Source organism: Trachypithecus francoisi, unplaced genomic scaffold (genome assembly GCF_009764315.1).
Source record: "Trachypithecus francoisi isolate TF-2019V2 unplaced genomic scaffold, Tfra_2.0 Lachesis_group18, whole genome shotgun sequence".
Lineage (NCBI taxonomy): Eukaryota > Metazoa > Chordata > Mammalia > Primates > Cercopithecidae > Trachypithecus > Trachypithecus francoisi.
The window spans coordinates 41,936,926-41,962,759 of record NW_022681463.1 but is presented as its reverse complement, the minus strand read 5'-3'; the positions used below and the strand labels follow the sequence as shown (position 1 = coordinate 41,962,759).

At 37.1% G+C, this 25,834-nt stretch overlaps 1 protein-coding gene across 8 annotated transcripts in view; it reads right to left on the bottom strand.

Moving 5' to 3' along the window:
• Window positions 1-25,834, bottom strand: part of KLF12 (Kruppel like factor 12) — a 464,553-nt gene that overhangs the window by 295,230 nt on the left and 143,489 nt on the right. For 6 of the 8 annotated variants that reach the window (XM_033177556.1, XM_033177557.1, XM_033177555.1 and 3 more), the window contains one exon: window positions 14,348-14,411. The exons of the other annotated variants lie outside the window; for them this stretch is intronic. In XM_033177556.1, coding sequence (XP_033033447.1) covers window positions 14,348-14,380 — 33 coding nt within the window. In that variant the 5' untranslated portion in view covers window positions 14,381-14,411. The remainder of the gene's footprint in view (window positions 1-14,347; window positions 14,412-25,834) is intronic. 8 annotated transcript variants of the gene reach the window in all.

Sequence of the window (25,834 nt, the reverse complement as noted above, 5' to 3'; positions counted from 1 at the left end):
TGAAAATAGATGCAAATATCCTATATAAAATATTACTAAACATGTCCCAGCAGGATATAAAATTATCATGATCAAGTTGAATAGAAAAAGCATTAGACATACTTATAAATTCAACAAAACTAAATATTAAATCAAAATAGTAAGTAAAAAGAGAGTCCACCATCTCAGAGAAAATAATTTCTATACCTTTAATCAATCCTGAATATCTACCCCATCATCCCTCCCAAAAAAGACCACCATTCATTAGAAAAATGGGCAAAAGACAAAAATAATTCCACAGAAGATGAAGCCCAAATAATCAATAAACATATGAACCATTAATAACAAAATGCAATTAAAACTACAGTGAGACACTATTTAATGCACACCACATTGACAAATCTTCAAATGTCAGCAGACACCAACAGTTAGTATGGATGTGGTAAAATGGGACTATTAACCAGTACTGTTTAGGAACTGTTGCAGGCTGGGCACAGTGGCTCAAACCTGTAATTCCAGCACTCTGAGAGGCCAAGACAGGAGGATCACTTGAGGCCAGAAGTTCGAAACCTGACTGGGCAACGTGGCAAAACCTCGTCTCTTGTCAAAAGATACAAAAATTAGCCAGGCGTGGTGATGCCTGCCTGAAGTTCCAGCTACTTGGGACGTGGAGGCAGGAGGATTGCTGAGCCAGGGCAGTTGAGGCTACAGTGAGCTGTGTTTGTGCCTCCGCACTCCAGCCTGGGAGACAAAGACCCTGTCTCAGAAACAAACAAACAAACAAAAAACTGTTGCAACTATATGGGGAAACAATTGGACATTATCCAGGAGAGGTAAAAATTTCTCTGCAATCCAGTAATTCTACTTCTGGGTATATATTCCAGAGAAAATCTTCTATATTTATACCAGGACACATTTAAATGACTCTTCAGAGCAGGTTTAAGATAGTAAAAAGCTTAAAAGAATAGGAATGCCCATTGCTGAAAAATGGATAAATTATGGTGTAGTCATAAAATAGAATTCTATTCATTTGTGGAAATAAATAATCTTACCTATATGCATCAATGTGAATGAGTATCAAAAATAACGTCAAGTAAAAAAAGCAGATCATAAAAATATAAACAATATGGTATTATTCAAATGTCTCAAAACAAACAAAAGTAAATGATACATAGCTTGAACATGTACTTATATATGATGAAAAGAAAGGAAATGATAATACAAAATTCAGGATAAATGGTTATGTCTGGGACTGCTACTGTCTGATTGTGTCCCTCCAAAATTCGTGTTGAATCCTAATCTCCATTGTGGTGGTAATAAGAGGCGGTGACTTTTAGGAAGTGATTCACGAAGCTGCCTTGTCCCTTCTGCCATGAGAAAATGCAGCTAAGAGTAATCCCTGGCCAGACACTAAATCTGCTGGAGACTTCATCTCGGACTTTCCAGCTTCCGAACTCTGAGCAATACATTTCTAATATTTATAAGTTACTCAGTCTAAGGTAGTTTGTTGTAACAGCACTGACAGACTAAGAAATGGACTAAAAGGGGTCTTGAAAAAAATACTGGAAACAATCTATTTTTTTAAGTTAGGTTTCTCTGTTATCATGGCTTACAACTTGCACAGTAGTCAATACATATATATTCTTTTTTATCTTTCAAATACTTAATAACTTAAATTATCTCCCTAGTGCTTTGTCAACTAGAGTGCTTAATTCTTTTAATTGGTTAAACAAGAACCTTCAAAGTCTGATTTTGAAAAACATTAACTTCATTGACTAGGATTTGCTTTATTAAGGTGATATGCTCATCACACAACAGAAGCAGTTATTTTATTTTTAAGGCATGAATAGAAACTTAATTTGCAATACAAAAAGAACAAGGAAAAGTGGTTAAGAAGAAAATCCTCAGAACACTCAACGAACTAAAAGAAACCAAGGAGAAGGAGGAGGTTCCATTTGGGGGGTTTTCTTGGTCCCATATGCATTGCAAGGTAAATGTACACTTAGGCAAAGACAACTGTCTGAAAGGATATCTTCCATTAAAAAATAAAAAAGAAATCTTGTTGCTAGATGCCTCATTATAAAATTGTTGGGTTAGCACAAATGTGTAGATCATAAATACACTTGGTATAGGAAAAAACACCTTCATATTTGTTACTATATTTAACAATAGCCTAAGAAATACATTCAGAGTATTTTTACCATGATATCATCCCAGCCATGGAGAGTAACTGCTTAGGAAAATCCCTCTCTTGCCATTTTTCTCAGAGTTAACTCCTGTAAACCAGACCCTTTCCTCCATCTACCACATACTGGAAAACTCTATCTTAAAGAAATATTCAGTATTTCAGGTTTCCCGTCACCCATTTTTCATTTTTTTCAGGATTTCATTTTTCTTTCTTCTGTCACATATTATCATACTCCTTAACACTTCTTTCCAGAAAAAGAAAAAAAAGTAAAATTCATTCTCATTTTTCTCTTATTGTCCTTCTTTTGCTCTTACTCACCTTTCATTCATCCTTTTGTACAAATATTCATTGAAAAGATCTCTATAAGGCAGCTTAATACTTATCCAGTATGCTGCTCGCTCCCTCTCCCTGTCTATCATCACTCACCTCACCAAATAATCCCTTTATCTTTGTTCCTGGTAGTTCAAGTATATAGGATTTCCTAGTCCCATACTATGGCTCAACCAGAATGCCAGGCAAGCAACCCTGGCACAGTCTAAGACTTAACATGTAATAAAAAAGCCACTTGCATTCCAGCCCTGCTGTACAGAAGCTGCCCCATGCCACCACCTTTCTTGGTGCCAGCATGATTCAACTTAGTAATACTACCCACTTCATTCTTCTCTCCAGTATCAGTGCCTCCTGGTTCATGAACCTCCGTCTGAATTACTACATTCCTGCTTATCAGGCGTTCTCCAGCACCATGTCCTCCCACTTACTGCCTGCCAACCTTGCCTCTAACTTACTCCCAGCCTTTACGTTATTCATTCATATTCTGAATATAAACTATTATCATTCTTGCTCATAATTTTGCTCTAAACTTTACCATCTGGACAAGTCCCTGATGCCCCGATTATTCACATACTTCCATCAAATTCAAAATCAGAATCCTCCTTTTCCTCAAGTTATGTTTTCTCTTTCCTAAACTCTGAATCACAAATCCCTGAGGCCAAAAAGCCCTGGCCCAAGCCTGACTGGTCTACAGCATTACAGACAGGCAGTCAAGATCCAAAACCCAGGGAGCGGAGTGGTCTCAACCACAACAGACAGCAGTAACTGAGTCAAGTACCATACGAAAAAGCAAGAAGAGGCTATAAATAATCTTGCAGGTTCTCAGAGTTGTGCAGAGTTCATAAGCAATGAATCCAGGCAGGTGGTATTCTAGGGCAGATAAGCCTTCCTCATGTGGAGACGTCCATTCATGTGACAGCAGGGTCCTCTCCACTACAAGGCTGGGTCCCAAGAGCAGTGCTTCAGACAGAAATGGGAAAATCAAGGAAAGAACAGGAACCAACAGAGGTCTATAATCTAAGATCCTCGGGTGGGGAGGACAGCAACGGGGTAGAGCTGCAAGTGAAACGGCAGAGAAGAGGCAAGCAGAGACTTGTTGGTGGATTTGAACAATCTCAACTACATGTCTACATTTTCAGAACTGTCTGCCCTGCAGCGTGCCGTCATTCTTGGGTTATAAGAGCCATTCAGGTGGGACTCGGCAGAAGTGAAGCAGCTGCTGCATGCATTTCACACTCGGAAGGTGCAGCTCACACACACTGTCACCGATGTGCCCTCTCTCCTCAGTGGCACAGGAAAGTGGTTGGTCCATGGGATTGCCTTCATCTGCTTATTTTATTCATGGGCCATGATGTGTCTTGCTCAGGGAAGGGTGCCAGCTTTTCCCACAGTTCCCCGACCTCTCTGAAGTTGGAGGCTTATGATCAATGAGGGTCTGTGTGGACTGGCGCGCACCCTCGCATATCCAGTGTGTCCATCCTCTCCTGCCCTCCACTTTCATCCTTCCCAACTGCTCGCCCTGCTGACTTCAGCTCTGGCACCAAATATATAGAAGCAACAGTCATACATAATGTGCTTAACTAGTTCCTACCATCATAGGCGGTCAAGTCCCTTCAAGTCCTATATTTAGCACTTTTCCCCTCTTTCTGTTTCTCTTTTCACACCCCGATTGATACAGAATTTGGCACCAGAACTAGTTCCAGAAAAACAAAACGTTTATGGATTCCTCTAGTTTGAAGATGAACTGTAGCTGATGATGTTTTCCGGAACTCTTCACTACAGTATCTCCAGTCACATGTGCACTTCCACGATGTTTCCACTCTCCCATCAAAGGGTGGGGGATATGTCCCCTCCTTTTGAATTAATGAGCCTCTTTATAATCATGGAGATGAACAGAATACGGGGGAAATCACTTGGCATCACTTCCAAGGGTGACATGGCTTCTGCCTCGTGTTCTCCCCAGCCACCTGCTCCAGTACGCAGCTTTACTGTTAAGGGAGCCTCGGCCACATCAAGGCGTTGCAGCCAACAGACTGGCTGAGAGAGCCAGCACTGACTGGAAAACATGTCAACGAGTCTTCATGATTCCAGTCATCAGCCTTTGAACCTCGGTAGTCACTGAGTTGAGTAGAGCAAGGAGAAGGCGACTCCACCAAACTCCTACCCAAGTAGCCACTTCAAGAGCAAAACACACACTGCTTTTGCTTTAAGCCACTAACCTGGGATGCTCTGTTTTGCAGCAATAGATGATGAAATTGTGGTTGTCACAATGTGCCTAGATTCCAACTCTCAGTTCAAAAGGACACTCAACTCTCAGTTAAAAAGGAACACCTACCCTTCAACTTGAGTGCACATGATTGAGAACAGGGAAAGGGACTACTCATGGCAGAAGGGTGCAAGGCCGACAACCAGTGGTTATCACAGTGTGCAACATTAGAAGGAGGCTTTAAACCAGGCTCAGGGTCCCAAACCCCAGACTCTCTGTGTAACTACTGCCCCCTTGTTACAATTCTGGCTCTGACGAGTCTCTATGTGTTTGCTCTCCATCTTCCAGCTTCTCACTGTCAAGTCGCCTTTCATTTTCCCCTAGATGCCAGCTATTAGTATTCTAAATTAAAGGAGTCATCCCTGAGACGTGAAGCTATTAAAACTGCAAAAGGCCCCTCTCACAGATTTTGCTCCCCTTAGACTCTGCTGTGTGAAGACGGATGAAAAGAAAAAGCTATACAGAACTTTTCCTCACTTTGATAACAAAAACAATCAAAAAAATTCCCCCTGAAAAAGTTCTTTGAGATCTAAAAGATCTCGCTACCCTGAAAAAGGCAACAGCCCTAGCCTATGGGTTAATTTCAATGGCTAGCTGCTGGCTAGGTATTAACTAACCTTTAAATACAGCTCCAGAGCCACACCTGCAAGGGATACAGGGCATCTTAGTAAGTGTATGGGCTGTAAGTGCATGAAGTGCATGCTATCACCTCAAGAGCTTTTAACAAGATAATCAACCATGTTTCCTGAAACTAGATTTTAATTTTATCAGATATGCTACAAATAACAACATAGAAAAATAAAGGAAAGTTTGTTAGGCCAAAAAGTCTGATGAATTCTAAAAGTAGTTCATCTAGCTTTGAAGGCACATAAAACTACAGCATCACCATGTGAAACTGTGGTAAACAATCTACTGTTTGCAAAAAATTAGATATTAGATTTTTTATAATGGGAAATTTTAATATTATCACTTGCTCCATTTAGCTGCAATAATGATTTGAATGGACTTTTTTCTTCCAGTCACAAGAAGGAAGAAAATTATATTTTGATTGACATAAATCATAATTTGTTTGACTATTAACGGAATTAGTAAAATGAGAATTCTTCCAAAACTCCCAACCACGTCGTGTCTATGACAATAGTAACATGTACCTGTAATCACAGTCACTTATGTTCTTGAAAACCTGTGGTTGGCAGAGTAATGGCCCCCAAAGATGTCCATGTCCTAATCCCTGAAATCTGTTAGACTACATGGCAAAGGGGAATGAAAGTCACAGATGGAATTAAAGTTGCTAATCACCTGACCTTAAAATAAGGAGATCATCCTGGATTATCTAGGATAGGCCAAAGTAATCACAATAGTCCTTAAATGTGAAGAAGAGGAGAACCAGAGAGATGGCAATGCCAGAAGGACTCGGCCCAAAGCTGGTGGAGTTGAGTGGACCAAGGAACCTGAGTAGGCTCTAGATGCCGGTAAGGAAATGGAATCAGCCCTAGGACCTCCAGAAGGGAACGTAGTCCTCCCAATACTCTTGAGTTTAGCCCAGTGAGACCATTGGACTTCTGATCACCAGACCTCTAAGATAAATTTGTGTTTTTTTCCAAAACCATTAAGTTTGTGGTAATTTGTTACAGTGGCCATAGAAAACAAATTAAAAGCCTTTAATAAAAATAAATTCACTTTCATATTAACTGTCGTGCTCTAACGGCACAAATATTGGAAGTAGCATGTTAAATATGAATAATCAATTGATTCTTAAATTGGAATATTTGAGAAAGTTACATTCCATTAGATTATAAGATATACTGAAAAACTGATTATGTGTAAGACACAAAAAAATCACACTTCTTGAGTCAATAATTATTCATATTATTAAATAAAATTCTTTACAGAAAGTAAGAAATTCTCACCTAACATCAGCTTGAGAGAAGGGAAGAAGCTGCCTTATTAAAATAGTATACAAATGTTGATACATAAAACTATATAGATATCATACTTCAATAAATGATATTAATAATCAATTACTATGCTGCTTTAACACTATGTTTTCATTATGTCAAAAAAAATTTAACTAAAATGATATTTGAAAGATACTCATATTTTTATGATCACTCTTGAAAATTTCTGGTAAAATATAATAATTACTTTGGTAAGGTACTCTAAATAGCTTAGCTGAAGAACCACTATAATCAAGTGGCCAGAGAATGAAGATGTGTAAACAGGGAAGAGAAAAAGAAGAAGGGAGGGAGGGGAGGAAGTGGAAGTGGCAAAGGGGAGAAGGACAGGCAGAGAGAAAGTCGGGGGAGAGAAAGTGAGGGGAAGAGAGGGGAGAGAGGAAGTGAGAGAGGGGAGAGAAAGTAGGGGGGTAGAGGAAGTGGGAGGAAAGAGGAAGTGGGGGAAAGAGAGGAAGTGGGGAAAGAGAGGAAGTGGGGGAAGGAGAGGAACTGCAGGGAGAGGGAGGGTAGAGAGGGGAGAGTGAGAGAAGGAAGGAGAGGAAGGGAGAAAAAGATAAATGAACCTCAACAGATTCTGGCTGAAATCTAAATCTTTGACTTGTGTTTGTTATTTCCAATACTGTCTAAAGAAAGATGTCATTTCCAGAGTCTCCCCTCTGCTTCCACGGCACGTCAGTGCCCCTTAGGAGAAGGGCTCCTGTCTTCCTTTGTTCTGCCACTTCCAGTAGACCTCCTGGAATCATTGATCATCACACATCTATCTTTAACTCTTAGAGGAAATTTTTCAGGGCACTTTTGTGCCCAAAGAAAAGAAATATACTTTTGCATTTGCTAAGAATTTTTTTCTAAACTAACTTTTCTTGGTTGCTCCCATTTCTTCCAGTCAATGTCATACTGGCAACTCAAGGTCTAGCTCAAATGTCACTTTATACGTGAAGCCTTCCAGAACCCACATCCCAATTCCCTGGCTCTAATAAATATATTATGGCACCAATCACATACAATTGTAGAAACTTATCTGCCTATCTCTGAGATGATGAAGCCTTCAAGGCAGAGTCTAATTTGTCTTTCTAGCCCAGGGTCTAACAAATAATAAATGCTAAATATATGTCTGAATTGTAGTGTTTGCAACACTACAGGACGGAAGTTGCCAACATTCTGTAAGTGAACCAATAACATATACCCCAACTACCACAGCATATCCAATGTTATTTCTTCCAAGAGAACTGGCGATGATTCTGTTCTTTATCAACACAGAGTAGAACAATTTGGAAATCCCCAATCAGACCCCAACACCAGAAGCTGCCCTATAAGAAGAACACCTGGTACCCATCCCAGCATGCTCTTCAGTCAAAGGAAATAAAATATACAAACGCTGGCCTAGTAGCCAATTTTCCTAAAGCTAAACTGACTATACTCTAAACACAACTAACACAGCTTAAAATGATAAAAACTGCTATTTTGATGAGCACCAGTAACTACCAGGCAATATGCAAATGCTTTAGAATTTTTTTCTCATTTAACCTTCACACCAATTTTATGGAGTAGGAACTATTACTGTCATTGCCGTATCACAGATGTGGCAACTGAAATATACAAGCAAAGTTGAACACTGGCAGAACCAGGATGGAAACCAGGCAATCTGAATACAAAGTCATTTTTTTAAACACCACAGCAAGTTTGATATTCTCCATGTGCCCCTTAAATCTATTTAAAAGCTTACTTATTCAAAATGGCAATGTAAAGGCATTTTTACAGCCTTCTTTTAAAACCCACTGAAAATGGGTAAAGCAAATAAAAAAAAAATGAAAAAATAAAAAACCCTCCACCTTTAGTGAAAGTAAAAAGTCACAAACTCAAATTCCCAACCAAAGCACATCTGTCAAATACTGTGAAATGTGAGAGGCAACTGGGAGCTGATACACAGTTCCTCAAACCTCAAACAAAACACGGAATTTCCTAAAAGTAAAAATCACAGTTAACACAAGACCTATTCAATGACCCTTTGATTAGAATAGACATCAGACATAATCAAGTGAATACAGATCAATTTCTCAGAAAGCAGAGAAAGTGTTGTTAAAAGAACTAACACACAGGCACAGCCTTTGTGGAACTTAGCTCCCTCATGAAGGGGTTCTACCTGACGTGGCAGAAGGAAGGAAGACAGGAGCCCTTTACTTAAGGGGCACTGCTGTCCAATGGAAGCAGAGCAAAGACTCTGGAAATGACATCCTTATTTACATGGTATTTGAAACAACAAAACCAAGTCAAAGATATGCACTCAGTAGCTCACACCCAAATCACTGGTACCCCTGCTCATACTGTGCTCTGGCAAACACTAGCCCCATATAAAGATAGGAGATATTCAGGGAGAGCCCATGAGAACCGCAGGTAAAAGCAACAAATACCAAAAGCCAGAGAGAAATGTAAGCAAGAGGCCAATGAAGAACAATCACAGTAGAAATAACCCAAGCAAACAGATGAAGAATTTAGACAAATATCTCTTCATAGACTCAAAAAAATTAAAATAATTACAGATAAAAGTTTCTTTAAAAAAATGTTCAAGGCGGAGGTACAAGTGTAAGTTCAGGATGTACAAGGGTTCACGTGGTACAATAACAGATAACTAAAAGAAATGAAAATAAGTCAACACAGCTATGAAATATAGCTACCTTGGGAACAAAAAAGTAAAGAATTTAACTGAAAACATAGTTTTTTAAAAAGTTCAACTTGAAAGCACACTGAGTGAAATTAAAAAGTTAAAGATGAAGGCCACAGATATGGAAAATCAAGGAGAAACATCACACATATTTTCAAAGTTACTAAAGAACAAAATAGTGTACTTTAAACATAATTTTAAAAACTTGTCATAAAAACAGACTCTACTTCTCAGATATTAAGAGCAAGATCCAAGAGAAAATGAAACAGAATGACAAAAAGTAAGACAATCGATGAAGTTCCTGAACTTTCAGGTTTAAAATAATTGTTCATTAGCATCCTGGACCAAAAAAAAAAAAAACCAAGAACAAGTGAAAGGATCAGTTTGCTTCAACCTTCTTCGCAGTGACACCAAACGCCAGATGACAGGGAAGCCATGTATTCATATTTCTGAGGGAAGTAATAATACTTCACAGCTTTGATCATTACAATTAAGAATCATAAAATAAATGTGAATAAGCTTAATTTTAAAAGAATAGTAAAACAAAAAGAGGAAAAAGGGAATCAGGAAGAAACTTCATTAATTTTCCCATCTTTTTAACACAAAGTCAAAAGATTCTGTTTAAAGTTAAATTCAGTCACTTCAAAAAACAGAATTCAAAGTTTGGGTTTTTCTATTAATTGTTAATAACATCATTTTGGTAAAAGGATATTAATATGAAATTAATCAATTCCTTAAGCTTAAATTCAATTCCTATTTTTTTCATTCCATTGGAAGCAAACTACTCTTTATAAGAGATGCAAAGTATAAATATGATCTTATTTTTTTAAAAATGTTTCTAATTATTTGTATGTATGTATACAGAGAAGCTATAAATAACGTTCACCAAATATTAACAGAAGATATGAGGCAGGGAGATGATGCGGCTTTGCATGCTTTAATGGTTTTAAAATGAACAACGCGTCATCTTTTCAAATAATGAAGCTATTTCCCTCCTTCAATAATCCCATAATCTTTCCCAAATCTCTGTATATTATTTTGTTCCCATTTCCCAGATAAATGAGATTCCCAAAATTGAAGTGACTTGACAGAAAAAGGAGTGACCCAATTCAAGACGATATTTTAATAAATACTATGATATACCTACTAGTTGGTATCATTATCAAGTCTATTGATGTGGCTCAATAAAAAAAAAACTTTTAGTACGATTATATGTCTGGAAATAGGATGAATGCAACATGAACTAAGAAATTCTAAGGCGTACTCAACATAACACTAATGTAGCCAACAAAGTCTTACGGATAGTAGCCATGCACCAAGTGCATCTTAGAATTAATGACCTTTGAGGGCACTTTGATTTCTGAAAATGTCTGACTTTGTGATGTGAAATCATATTATGTCATGAATCTCTCTTACACCAAAAATCAAATAATATCAATACCATGCACACTTTCAGAACTTGACAGCTTTAAATCTTTTTCACAAATATGTCCTTTTTTCACACCCACAGCAACTCTTGAAATGGGCAGGACAGGTGTTATTAGTTCCTCTTTGCAGATGAGAAAGTTAGAATTCACAAAGTAGAGGGCACTGGGGTCCCAGATCAAACAGACAAATAATTGCAGAGCTAAGGCCTGCCTCTTTTTGATTCCACTTTTATTGTCCAGGCAACTACCCTACATACACTTACAGCAGCCAGTGCTAACAATCCATTTCATTTACATTAATTGCAGCTTTTGGAGCAGTTGTGGCTACTTAGTTCAAAATGGAAGAAAAGCTGGATTGCTGCTATTACAATCCCTCTATCCTGTGCAAAGAAAGAGCCTTGGAACTTGGAAAAGAAATGTAAAGCAACCACAAGCTATACAACCATCACTATGAAATAAACCCTTTTTGTGTGGCATGAAATCGCTCACAGAGAGGCTTGCTCTTGTTCTCTTGGTTTCCAAATGCATAAAGTAAAAGTCACCCCACTGCTAATGCTGGGTGGTTAGGCAGCTGTTCATCAGAGGTAGTCACAAAGCAAAGTTTTAATGTGAACTCTGATAAGCTGGACCAATGTATATGTGGGGTGGGTATGTTCTGAACACCTGCTCTAAGCCAGCTGCTGAGAAGCACTGGGTAAACATACTGAAATGGCTGGGGGGAAGAAAAACGAAGCAAAGCAAGGAGCCAGGTCCACAACAAGCCACCATATTCACAGAGAGGATAACTGCTGAAATACGCTGAAGCATGTATCCACCAGACTTTATGCTGGTGTTTGTGAGCAGGAAATAATGGACAACGGGAATCTTTTTAGAATTTGTCGTTTTCTAAAGGCAGATGGCAAAGGGACAAATCCAAGTGCAGTGAAGCTGAGCAAAGGAAGTAACTTAAGAATGAAGTAAAGAAAAACTTAATGCAAAAGTTGTGTTTTTTGTTTTGTTTTGTTTTTGTTTGTTTGTTTTTAAGGAAAGGGCAGATGAAGACTGCTCCTGAAAGTAGAACTCTCAGTATGGACACAACAGAAATTTTATAAATCCCAAATAGGCTATTTAAATTTTAGAACCTAAGCAGAAAGGCACAGCATGATATTCCGTGGCTCTTGGCAGGATTTTGTCACCACTGGCAAACTGGAAACATACAAAACAGTTGTAAAAGCCATATTCAAATCCCTTTTCAATTATGTATACCATGGCAATGTAGCTTCCACTGCTGACATTTTAAAAACTTCATCTTAATATTGACCTTGTCAATGTATTTGAAATATAAAAAAGATAAATTTTCAAACTCTGCAATCTTCTCCCTGAATCAAACATTGCTAAAACTAACAGCATCTGATTCAAGCAGACTTAAAAACAAGCATTAATGTATGCTCTGTTCAAAGGCATCTAGAATGGATAAAATGTATGAAAAATCATTTTTAAACACGCAGCAGTGAGGTTGGATACAGTGGCTCATGCCTGTAATCCCAACACATTGGGAGGCCAAGGTGGGAGGATCACTTGAGGTCAGGAGTTCAAGACCAGCCTGGCCAACATGGTGAAACCCCGTCTCTACTAAAAATATAAAAAATTAGCTAGGCATCATGGCACGCACCTGTAATCCCAGCTACCTGGGAAGCTGAGGCAGGAGAATCATTTGAACTCAGAAGGCGGAGGTTGCAGTGAGCCAAGATCGTGCCACTCTACTCCAACCTGGGTGACAGAGCGAGACTCCATCTCAATAGGACAAACACATTAAATTAAATACTCCCTGCTCCTTTCTCCTTAAAGACTTCTGAACTCATCAATTATGAGCTATAAGGCACAATTGTTCAGAATGAATCACATATATTACAGTCAATCATAATATTTTCAGGGTTTATCCTCAGGGTAACTAGTAACACAATGATTCTTTTTGCCATCATCTTCAATTGTCATAACAAAAATTAGTTACAGCATGACGACACTGCCAAAATTTATAAACTTATAAAGCTAACACTGATCTTTCCAAATATAAAAATTTAATGACAACTAAACAAAAACATAAATACTATCTCAACATCATTTCTAAAGGAAAGGGATAAATACATTTTGCATGATAAGTAAAGAACATTTCCATGTTTATATAGAGAAGAGAAAAGAAAATTTAAATGTACTACCTTCGCCACTCTAGTCTTAAGGAATACATAACATTTTTAACTTTACTGTATAAATGGAATTATCAATGGTGTGCTGGAGCTAGCTCATCCCTGGCTCATGAGAGCCAATTGTTGAATTTTAAGGAATCTTGCAAGTCAGGTGGTAAAGCCTCGAAAGCAGCCATAGTGGGAATAATTACACCACAGGATTTGATAAACACTACAATCAGGCCTCTCCTCTCCCCTCCTCCTCCCAGAGAACCACTTTACTAACACACCACTGATCCACATGCAAATATGTCCACAGTACAGTTAATCCTCACAAAGTGAATGCACCCACACAGGCAACACTGAGGTCATGAAAAAGAACATTACTGATACCTGCAGAAGTCTCCCTTGAACCACATCTGAATCAGTATCCCTCCACAGGTCTAAACGCTTTACAAATACTAGAAAGGAGCAATTTTAGCAATGAGGATGGAAGAAGGCAATTTTAAGCGATAGATACAACCTTGAAAATCACTTGTAAGTAGCTATGAAGGTAGGCTGGCAGAAAAAGACATGGCAAGTTATGCATCGATTTGGAAGCAGCAAGAGTAATATGGGAAGGAAAATATGAAATTGTATTGCTGAGCAGCTACATGAGGATTTATGAGGCACATGCCTCTGTATGAGACCTGCTCAGTGTAAAACCGTATTTATGAAATAGAGATGGTTTAACATATTGTAATTCTCTTAGTGTCACCTATGATTTTTACATTGTAATCAGTAGGAACTACAAGAAAATATCAAGTAACTACCACAAATAAGGTAATGCCCATCATTCGAGGACTGCTGAAATTCACACCCCACCCCCGCACCTGACACTTCAATTCATACTGTATTTGTAAGAAACCAAATATTAAAGTTTTCCGTGATGATCCTACTTCTATGAGGAAAGCAGAGACTTCAGGGGCAGAGGACTGCATTTGACAGCAATCACGTACCATATGGCACTGGTATTAGAATTACGTTTGTAGAAAAGTGATGTATATTAAACAAAATCTGGCTTCTTTTTTTGTACCAGTGATCAGTTGCATCAAGCAGTTTTCCATTTTTTAATATTCATCTGAAAGTTGATTCTTAAAATACCAGCTTAAGTTCTGGAAAAGAATTAGAGCTAGACTTGCAGGAAAAAAATGAGGATTCGCTTCCATATAATTTTTTAAGGGGCTAAAAAGAAAAATTACATTTTACAGATAGATATGCACATGTACTGATCTCTGTCTTGTATTCACACAAGAAAGTACTCTAATGAGAATAAACTGCCCAAAAGTAATGCTCAAAGTAGCAATATTTTCAATGCAATTTTAACATTTGACTAACCAACCTTTATTGTTTTTCTCTTCATATGGATATTCATTCATCCATTTGTTCTTAGAGTCACATTGATCCTGCAAGAAAAACACAAAGACAAATGATGAAAGAAAGTTCTACAAGTTGATGTTATTCCCCCTTTGGGGAAAAAAAATAGAACCTAAATCTACAGCTCCTTAAGTTCGTGATCATAGAGCTGAGGCATATCTTTTCTTCAGCTATGTGTTGTCGGCTTGCTCTTCAGCCATGAAAGGGTAAAATGCAGTAGAGGAAAAAACACCAGCTATAACACTAGGACAAGATCCTAGGCACTAAATAGTGAAGACTTAGGCAAAAACAAGGGAAGAAGGGAGGAGGAGAATAAAAAGAAAGGGATGCAACAGAGACAACTGAGGAGAAAATGGCAAAAAAAAAAAAAAAAGGTTTGTAAGTAAATTTCCTCTATAAAAGAGAAGCCCCAAATACTCAAACTGTAACACTTGGCTTCATTATTCTTAGCAACTAAGAGAATTTAAAGTAATGCCATTTTATTGGGGAAATGATAATTTCTTTATAGTTGATACAAATGTGCAGAATAATGAATAGAAATAAATTTAGTGGCTCCATGTCAGCCAATACCCAAGTAACTTTAAAAAAAGACCTAAATTAATATATGTTCCTTCGTTTAAAAATTAAATATAAATTAAATATTCATGTGTTTTCTAAAAGGTTCAAAATCTCCAGGACCAGTAGGATCTCACCAAATCATTAAACATTACTGGGTTGGGGAGTTCTGATTATAATAGACCATTTGCCCTGTTTGGATATATCTTACAAGTTTTCCTATTTATTCTCTCTCAGCATTATGTTACTTGCTTCAGAATTTCCATTTCATGAGGCAAATTTTCTTTGGCATTCGGTTGAGCCAGCTTATTAGGCACAGTTGACTTTATTTTTCATTTGGAATTACACTCAAGAGGGGACACACCCTGGAGTTCTCAGCAGTGCCCATTCTGTGCCAATGTCTATGGGCTGTAGCACTGGGCCTGGTTTCCTGTGTATGTTTCCATACATTTGAAAAGAACTCACTCACTCATAAAGGCCTTAAATGAAATGCAGCACAGTTCACAAGCTCCATGGGCTTGAACGGTGAAGGAAACTGGTCTTTAATTTTATTCCAGCTTTAAATATATATGTCTCTCTTGCTATAACAATGTCTCAAAACACATCCCCTAATATGCACTACAGCTTTTACCAGGCATGCTACTAAAAAAGCAATCCAATATTTTAATATTATAGTGGCAGACTCAAAACATTCTCTTGAAATTCAGAGTATAATTCCTCTATTTAACATGATTAAACCATAACATGGTCTCCTTTGAAATACTTAAAAAGTCACCTAAGACACAGTGTTCTCAAAGATGTTTTATCCTTTCTAGTCTTCAAAATATATCTAATCCAATCAGTTCCAACTTCTTAGCAGAATGTTCAAGGTATGTCAAAACCTGGCTCATTATTTTTCACATGGTAGCTCTGTAATTTTTTTCATTTAATGTGCCATAGGCATTTTCTCATATTAAACTTACTAACACTTAATCCAAAAATCTGTAATACTCCACTGAAAGAATATATCATTATTTACTTAACTTTTGCCTTATCATTTGTGACTTTATCATGAATCACACATAAACACCCTTGCATGTAAATCTAGTGTGCACCAGCATCTCTGCTGGTCTGAATGATGCCTTTAAGCAACTAAAAAGGATGCCTCGTCTGGACAGACACAAAGAGCCTCCAATCTGGAAGAGGGCAGGGCCTGGCAAGCAGAGTCCACTGCAAACTACAACCACCACTCACCCTCGTAACCTCATCCTACACTACTGCACTTAGCTGTACCAATTTATATTCCCACTAGGAGACGATAATAAGGATGAAACTGATCAGAGGTAAATCTTATAACCAAGGTAAAAGATAATGTCAAGGTTCTCACAAAACCCTGACTTAGTTCCAAATCTTACTGCATGGCTCTTTGTGGTTTGTCATACCAACTAGGTTTGCAATCTTCTACAATTTAAATTTGTATTTCTGTAGGTGTTAAAGCAGGGGAGGGCCTGATACAAAACTAGTTTTTGCTTTCCATCCAATTCAGGCTCCCAAGAGAGTGTTCAAGATTCATCTCTTGCCTTTCAGCCCCTCAAACTTTAAGTAGCACAAATGAAGGAAAGAGATGAGGACACAGATTAGAGTTGAGAAGACCTGTCTGTCCCTAGTCTCAATTCTATCATCTTCTGGCTGTGTGAACTTAAGCAACTCATTCAACCTCTTTGATGCCCAGTTTTCTTCTCCAAGAAGCAAGGATAATAATAATAATACCTGCTTTATCTACCTTGCCTACTCTAATTGCAGTAATGTTTATACAGCAATCTGTAAAATGTTAAATGTCATACGTATAAGAATTACCACTTTTTAATCAACAGCCTAGATATTGAATAGAAAATAAAAAAGATTTCTCTAAATGGAGGCCACATGATAGAATAGATGCATCTCTAATTTTATTCATGCTAAGGGGCCTTTACTTTTTCCCCCCAAATCCCTATCAAAAGCAAGCCATGATATAAAATAGTAAAATGGCACATTTCCAGTAACAGTTAATAGCTCATCAATTTCCAAATTAAATTTACTTAGCTCTGCCAAATAGGGTTCTGAAATTATCCAGTAAATCTTCCCAAAGCACAGAAGTTTTAAAGGCCAGTGGCCTCATCAAAACGCTCATGACGCGTGGTTTTGGTCCTCATTTTCCTGGCTTCAAAGATGTTTCTCAATTGTCATTAGGTGAAGAAAAGCAAAGGACTGGTTGCTTATTTCAATATGAAAAACATGAAAAATGGCAAGGCATAAAATATTACACTTTCGAAAGTATTTTAGGATTACTTTTTAACCAAAATATTGCTGCCTGGAACCATGGGTAAATACTCATGGTTTTAGAGGAGAGACTGGAGAAATTCCACTTACACCTGTTTCTCTTTATTAGCTGAAAGCCATAGAGAATGATTTTTAAATTCTTTCCTTTCTCTTTTTCTGTCTTGAAATTTCCACATTTGATCACTCAAGTTCCTTTATAATTCAAAGACAGTACACCCTGGACAACAGAAGTGACCTTGGCCATAATGAAAGTGAATGCTATCTACTTTAACAAATAAGCAGTTACTCTGTCATAATTACCTCAGAGTACAGGCTTTATATTATACTACAGTAGCAGACGGCTTGCTCTTCATCACATCTTAAATGATCTATTATGTTCTCAGTCTTTAAAGGTTAGTGTTTAATACATTTTAAGTATATTAAAATGGACCCATAAGTATACTTATTGCTAGATCCTCTGAGAATCCCTTTATGTATCTTTAAATAGAGACAGAGAAACACACTAGACATCTAACTAGCCAGGGATTCCACTCTCTGCCCAAAGGTAATTTAGTTGCTCTGTTTCGAGTAAATTGAATGGTGGTGCTGATACAGTAATCTTATTTGGAATTCTGTCTTCTAGATTCAGGTTTACAAATCACTGCTTCATTAGTTATGATCTTGTGTTTTCCAGCACCGATTTAAAAAATCAACTAATAAAGGTTTATATACATATTCAATTCAGTTACCATAATCTTTAAAGCCAACTAGGGAACTTGACAGGCAGGCTTTGTGCATGTCAGTCTGTGATGTTATGTAACAGGTCCAAGTTTGCCTGGCTCTGTGCATCAAGGTTTCTACCACGTAAGTTGCTTTTTTTCTACTTAAAGTTATTTCTGTTTCATCTGTCACAGTGAGTTATCTTGGGAACTAAAAATATTTGAAGGTTAATCTAAATATTTCTGGAGATAAATGCAAATCTAAGTGCTACGTTTTCATAGCTATTTTGACTAAAAATGAAAAGTAGCTAAAGACACAAAGAAGAATGCTTGTTGCTAGGTGACAAGTGACACCTACTATATCTCTTCTGAACTTGTACAGCATGACACATCTTACTACCAAGAAGAGGTGTACGTGGATTTCCACTGGACACACATAATTCTCCACAGAGAAGCAAACTAGAGTTTTTAAATACAGGCCACAGTTAGCATATCATGGCTATAGGAAAAGAGATGCCTCTCACAATAGGAGAGAATAGTACTTTACTTTCCACTTCAGGCACACATTTTCTAAGCAGAGTCGACACAGGAAACACATTTAACTTTCACAATTCAGGATTAAGCATTAAAAAGTGTTAACAGACACCACTTCAATTAGGGTAGGTGGAGTCCATAAAGAAAGCATTATTCTCCTATAAGTAATCCAGTGCTCACTAAATTTAGTAACACAAGGTCATCATAGTAAAGATCTCATAAGTTAAAAAAAGAAAGCACAAAAAAACTTCTAAGTAAGATTTCCTGGACATATTTTATAATTATACACCTACTTTTTAGCATATATCCCTTCCTCCAGACAAAAACTCTGGCACGGGCCGGTCGTGGTGGCTCACGCCTGTAATCCCAGCACTTCGGGAGGCCCAGGCGAGCAGATCACGAGGTCAGGAGATCAGATCAAGACCATCCTGGCTAACGCAGTGAAACCCCGTCTCTACTGAAAATACAAAAAATCAGCCGGGCGTGGTGGCGGGCGCCTGTAGTCCCAGCTACTCGGGAGGCTGAGGCAGGAGAACAGCGTGAATCCAGGAGGCGGAGCTTGCAGTGAGCGGAGATCGCGCTACTCTGCACTCCAGCCTGGGCGGCAGAGCGAAACTCCGTCTCAAAAAAAAAAAAAAACCAGGCACAAAGTTCCACCCTCTCCCCTTTGACTCATCAGGCAATCCAGGTGACAATACAGAAGTTTCAGGAACTCCATCATATCCAGCATGACAGGATCTCACATGAACGAATGGCATATTCCACTCCATGTGAGAAAGGCTGTGATGCCATCATGGAAAAGATCTTGCTTTGAAAGCCAGAAAAAAGGAACATCAGCCTTAACACTTGGGGGTAATGTGACCTGGGGTAAATTGTTTCCATTCTACATGCTCCTTTTGCCCCTTGTTAATCTGGTATCATAAGCCCGCCCCACCGCATTTTTTTTTTAAGCTAAGAATATTAAAAAAGAGAATGTGTATACCAGAATGTCTGGTATATAATGGATATTCAAGAAAAGTCACTCCTATTTCTACCCCCTACATTTATAATCAAGTGCCCAAAACTCCTTTTCCACTTCAACTTTCCTGACAACTAGGAAAAGCTATTTCCTACACCTGATACACAGTTATACTTCCTCAATATTACCTTCAACCATACTTGCACGTTTCTTATAGGAAGGTCCTGGGATCCACAGAAAATGGAATCTCCCCTCTAGGATCTCAGAGTATAGTGTTCATAATTCCTCCATTAAGAAAATTCAAAGATGCAATAGGCAATGGAAATAGGAGAAAGGGACTTCAGAGGTCAATAAGAACCCATTATCAATAAAGATCCCCTTGGAATTCTGTTCGTTGCATAAGTTGACTTAAAATACTTCATTTATAAAACTGTCCCCCATTTCCAGTTTTATGTTTCCCTGAAATTATGCTTCCACCCAAGGATTCTTCACCACTTAAAATAGCAGATACTACTATAGAAAGTAAAATTTAAGAATTAAAGTCCCACTTGGAGTAAGGTAAGCCCCAAAGCTTGAGCAGTCACTTAAGAACAGAGCTCACTGAATAAACAACCCATTTTCAGAAGAAGGTAAAGCAAAAGCACACGGACATGGAAATTACTCTTTTAATCTGTTTTCAGCTTCCATTTCATTACACCTCATCATTCTGTGCACCCAGAGAACAAATAAGTCTTTAAAAGAAAGTAACCATAGGAAATGAATTAAGCATTTCTTTTACATATATTGTTCTCAGTATAATGGTTTGAAAAGTAATTTATGCTATGCTCAGATTCAAGTGTAACTGACATTTTATCAGGACTGCATAGTCAAAAATCTGATTTGTACTGCAAGGATTGACAAGATGATTAAATTTTGTCTTTGTATGTCTAATTTATGTGATTTAAATTGTAACAAAATAAAAACATGTGCCATTTGGACGTGCACGTAAGTACCATAAGTACTACCACATGTAGTACTGCATTCTGCCAAAAGTAACTTGGCCACACATACATTTGCACAGCCAGATAAAGAACACTCACATCTTTCTCTTAATCCCATCTATCAGGAGGCATTTTTAACCATCATGCTGAAGATGTTAAAATCTTTGGGGTTTTGAGAGGCTGGTGGAAGAAGGGAAGAAGAATAGGGTGCCCATTTACCCAGTAATCTCCAACACTACTTGTAAAATGTAGCTGTGTGATGTATACATAGAATGCCAAATTAAAAATTTTGAAAGCAACTGAAAATAAAATCAAACACATATTTGGTACCAATTACAAATGCATAGTTCACACAGCCTAAGAATTTATCTACTACTTCACTTTAGTGGGTGTTGTTGGAACACAGCTAGGTACAGGACATTATGGGGTAAATAATTAAAAGTTTTAGATACTAGAGATCTACGATATAATCAAGAAAAAATAACTTGCTTTGCTCAGTATGCAGTATATATATTTGGCTTTGCTATTAATTGTTGCCTGTATGCTTAGGCTGCCAATGCTAAGCATGATAAATCCCATTCAAATGAATAGTAAACAGTTTGCTTAGTGAATAAATTTATTTTCTAGTCCATCACAACAATAGTTGATTAAAATATGTTGCTCTTATCCACACTTTTGAATTAATCCATGTGAAATAAAACAAATATTTATTAAATTGTGGGAAAAACATTCCATCAAACTGTGAAACTTGAGTAGAAAAACAAATGGTACATGCTTAATTATGGTTGACATTTAAATGAAATTTGCATTCTCAAAATATTTTGTGATAATTAGAAAATATTAGTAGACAAAGTATTTTAGGAAACTTTACGTTCAATCTCTTTGCACATCTGAGCCCAAGGAACTGTTAACAAAGGTAGATTTTATAATATAATTTGAAAGATCAAAGGACTGAATAGATTTGTTCTACTGACATGTTGACACAGTGATCCAGAAATGAGACACTTTATTTGATATTTTTAATGATTATCTTACAGGTTGCTGAGTGCCTTACTGAATAATAGCTTTGACTGGCTGAGTTCATCAATCCAAGTTTGTGTATTTAGATATCATCTATGTACCTCAGAATCTGGTCCTCAACACATAGCTAGCTGTCATAATACATAATCAATTAGTATTTCTCAAAAAGCAAATTAGCAGACTGTCAAAGGGATTGCTTAACCATATGCTTCTCTCATTACTACATAATCCCAGAAAATAAAAATAACATTTGTTGAGAATGACAAATTATTTTCTTATTTAATTACTTTTTTATTTTTATTTATGTTTTTGAGACAGGATCTCACTCTGTCATCCAGACTACAGTGCAGTGGCACCATCATGGCTCACTGTAGCCTCGACCACCCCAGACTCAGGCAATCCTCTTGCCTCAGCCTCTTGAGTAGCTCAGACTACAGGCTCTTACCACCACATTCAGATAATTTTTTGTAGAGATGGAGTTCTGCCATGTTGCCCAGGCTTGTCTCAAATTCCTGGGCTCAAGCAACAATCTTGTCTCAGGCTCCCAAAGTGCTGGGACTACAGGCACGAGCCACTGTACCTGGTCTGACTCTTATTTATAAATAAGAACCAAAAACAACTCCTTTAAAAATGGAAAAATACTAAAATTGAAGAAGGCCAACTCGACCATATTCTAGCAATTGCTAGCAGGTAATAAAAGTCACTGATTTATAATACAGATGCACATTACATGGCAAACACATTCTGTTATAAATTTACACATGAATCACCTATATCAAAGAACTGAGAATGGTAATACTCAATAGTAATACTCAATAATAGTAATACTCAATAGTAATAGTAATACATCAATAGTAATACTCCATGGTACCTGACACACAGATGCTCACAGTCAACAAACGTGGTCTGAATATAGAAAAGTGACATAATTATAACACTAATATCTACCATCTCTTGAATGTTTTACCATATAGTTAACAATGGCTAGGTGCTTTTACATATATTATTTAATTGAATTCATGGAAGAACCATAGTTATTCCAGGCAAGTTGAATTGGTGTCCACATTTTATAATGAAAGTAAGTGTGATTAAAGTTAGTATTCTGTAATTCAGATCAAGATGCCATCCTTAGAAACATCATAGGAGCTCTGGTTAAAGAACAGAGTATAGTGGAAGTGGAAGGAAATCAGAGAAGTTTCACAGAAGTGCTTACACAAAGCTGAGTCTTGAAAAATAGGGAAGACAAGACATTTCAGGGAAAAGAGATGGATTGGGTAGCAGATTTAAGTCTGAATTTGAGAATCATACACATATGTGAAAATATGCATAACTTACAAAGAAAATATGTGTATATTAGAGACAGTATCTCATGAGTTAACATATTATATTAGTCAGTCTATTCAACTGAAAGAGGGACTCTAATGTGGAAAAGAAGCCTGTGATATGAAAGGGGGATTCATTTCAAGGAAATAATAAAAGCAATTCTGACAGTCTAGCTTCTTGTGTCTCAGGTGTGTACTTGTTTTGCAATGCAAAGGGATTTGTTACGTATGCTAAATCAGGACCACTAAAATATAATTTCAATAATTCTATGAAAAAGTGACTAACAATTATGTCACGTTCCACACGATTCTTGATATTTCTGACACTGCTGGCCATCAAAGATCAAATATTGCACAATATTTATTATTCAAACATGGATCAATGAAAATATGCTTACAGATGGTGTGTCTGCATGTGTAAACATATACAGCTAAGTTTTACTGAAAAAATGGACAGGAGATAAAATCCTGAAGAATAAGTTATGTAAGTTTCAGAAATACTCCAAAAAATTAAGTAATTCTGAAAAATAGTGTAGCAGCCAAGGAATGTCAATGGCATTTTAAAAAGTAATCCCAAAAACTAATATGTTCACAAGTGATATGACATGATCAAGTAAGTATTGAGAGTAAGCAGGTTAAGTGCTCACACATATCTCCCCAATAAGCATAGGGAATGTATTTTTATATTTTAATTTAAATATAGTATCATTCAAAAAACACCAGGTTTTTTAAAGAATCCCTTCAGTTCTCTAACTTTATTCCCAAAGGTGGCTTAACACATCTTGGGAGATACAGGGAAGGAAAGCCACTAGCCAATGAACTGGATTAAAATTGTTCAGAGTGGAATGGTATCAAATCCCAGTAGTAAAAGTAGTAGTGATGGCAGCAGTCCTGGCATCAGCAAATATTTAATATGAATTTACTATGTGCTAGCAACTGTTCTAACTACTCTATTGTCCATTAACTTGCATTAATCCTCACAACCTTGTGAAGCGGGTGGAATTATTATTCTCATTTTACAGATGTGGAAACACAGAGAAGTAACTTGCCTAACAAGCGGCAAAGGCAGATTTTTGAAACCTGTATTTTGGCTCCAGTCTTCATGATTTTAAGTACTATTACTTAAATGATGATTCTTATAAATAATCTTGGTATAACCTCATCATGCAATGCACAAGTGTGGTATCTTTATTTGTAGAAAGTATGCAGAAAGCCAATAGCAACCAGAGAGTTTTTGTGTTTTCCCCTCAAGCAGTTTAAAATAAGATATTTCTGAACTAATGACATAAACTCAGATGCTTTTCCAATAAAGGAAAAGAAAAACATATTCCAAATCTGAGATTATTTGAAACTGTGCCCGATATTACAATAAAGCCAGTATTTTAAGTTTCTCTACTAATTAGAAATTAATCCGTTCCTTAAATCGTTTAAGGTTTTGGGGATTTTCAAAGATTTGAAAATTTGTGTGTAAAGTCTCCTACATGAAACTTAGGATTAATAAATGAAACTTCTCCTCCTCCTTTCCTCACCAGTGATATCCAAACCTGTGCACAGACAAAAAAAAGGAATTTAACTTTCACTTCACAAATAAACTGCATTCTTTGATAATGCCTTTAAAATAAAACAGTCAATTCTGAAAACACATTTCAAAAAAGTATTTCTAACCTGTGCTTGAGGCTGTTCCCCAAACAGCTATAAATTTCATAATTTGAAAAAGTAATTTATGCATAGTTTTGGCAAAATATTTCCCTCAACTCAGATTGTTTAAATCTAAATAACATTAGATTCTTTGCTGATTCTGAAGGTACTGATATGAACATAGTATTAAACAATCTCAATAAGGTAACCAAATAATAAAGAGCCTACATCTCATTTTAAAAGCTAAGCAAATAAATATGCTGTCAAATAGTTAACTTCCTAAAATGTATTGAAATATGGAGAAATAAAAGAAATATAAAGGAACTATAAAATCTCTATAATCATATGTACTAATTCTCCTTTATATAATTATATATAAATAAATATCCCTGCCTATCAATGAGAATTCAAAGGTGAAAAAAGACATCATATAACATATATTTTAAAATTTAAAAAGGCTGGCAGCGGTATGCTGCACTTTGGGGAAGCACGGATAAATCAAATCTGTGAACAGTAGGCACTAGGTTTGTGGTTTGACACAGTTCATCTCTCCATGGAGCCAGGATGGAGGATTAAAATAACTGCATTTCAGTTCAGGAAAACCAAGTAGATGACAACTTACTAGAAATCGGGAATAGAGCTATGAAGTATACACATGACTCTGTTCAACTTTAACATGAAAAGCGCAGCCAAACAGCATCTAAATGAATACAAGAGCCACACAAAGGGCATGGCACATACTATTTGGAGATCTTTGTAAATGGCAATCTTTGTCCAAAATATACAAATTTCCTTCATCACGGAAGGTTGCTGGTTGCTAACCTCTATAATGGTGTTTTTGTATTTACCCATAAGCTTCAAATTACAACACACTTCAGTATTCAGCTTCATAAAGCTTTATACTACATACTACTACTTCAACTATTCTTTTTAAAGGCTTTTGATCTGGCTCAGGGCATTTCCCTTCCCCCCACCACATCTGGGTTCTCATTCTGTACACTCCTCCAGCATAGAAGTCATCTCTCCTGCCTTAAAAATATTCAGATGTTTACTATACAACACTTTACTTTTGGCTAGTTCTACTGCTTCATGTAGTTGCAGAACAATTTCTGTCATTCGTCAAACATATAATCACAACCTATTAACTATTTTATCCACTCCCTCTCCGCCATGGTCTTTTGATCACTGATGTCTATTTGGCATTATAGAGAACCTGCCCCTGGAAAACTCTCCTCCACATTTCAGTGACTTCTCTGTATCTTACCTCTGTTCTCTCTAACCATTACCATCAGATGTCTTTTGAAGATTCTCTCTCCCTACAGAGGTATCTTCCAAGAGTCCCCCTAACTTTAAGACATGCTTTCTCTCTCTGTTCGATCTCCTAAAAGTTCAACTCTTAGAGTGTCAATTACCACCACCCCAGGTAACTCCCAAATGAACATCTTTAGG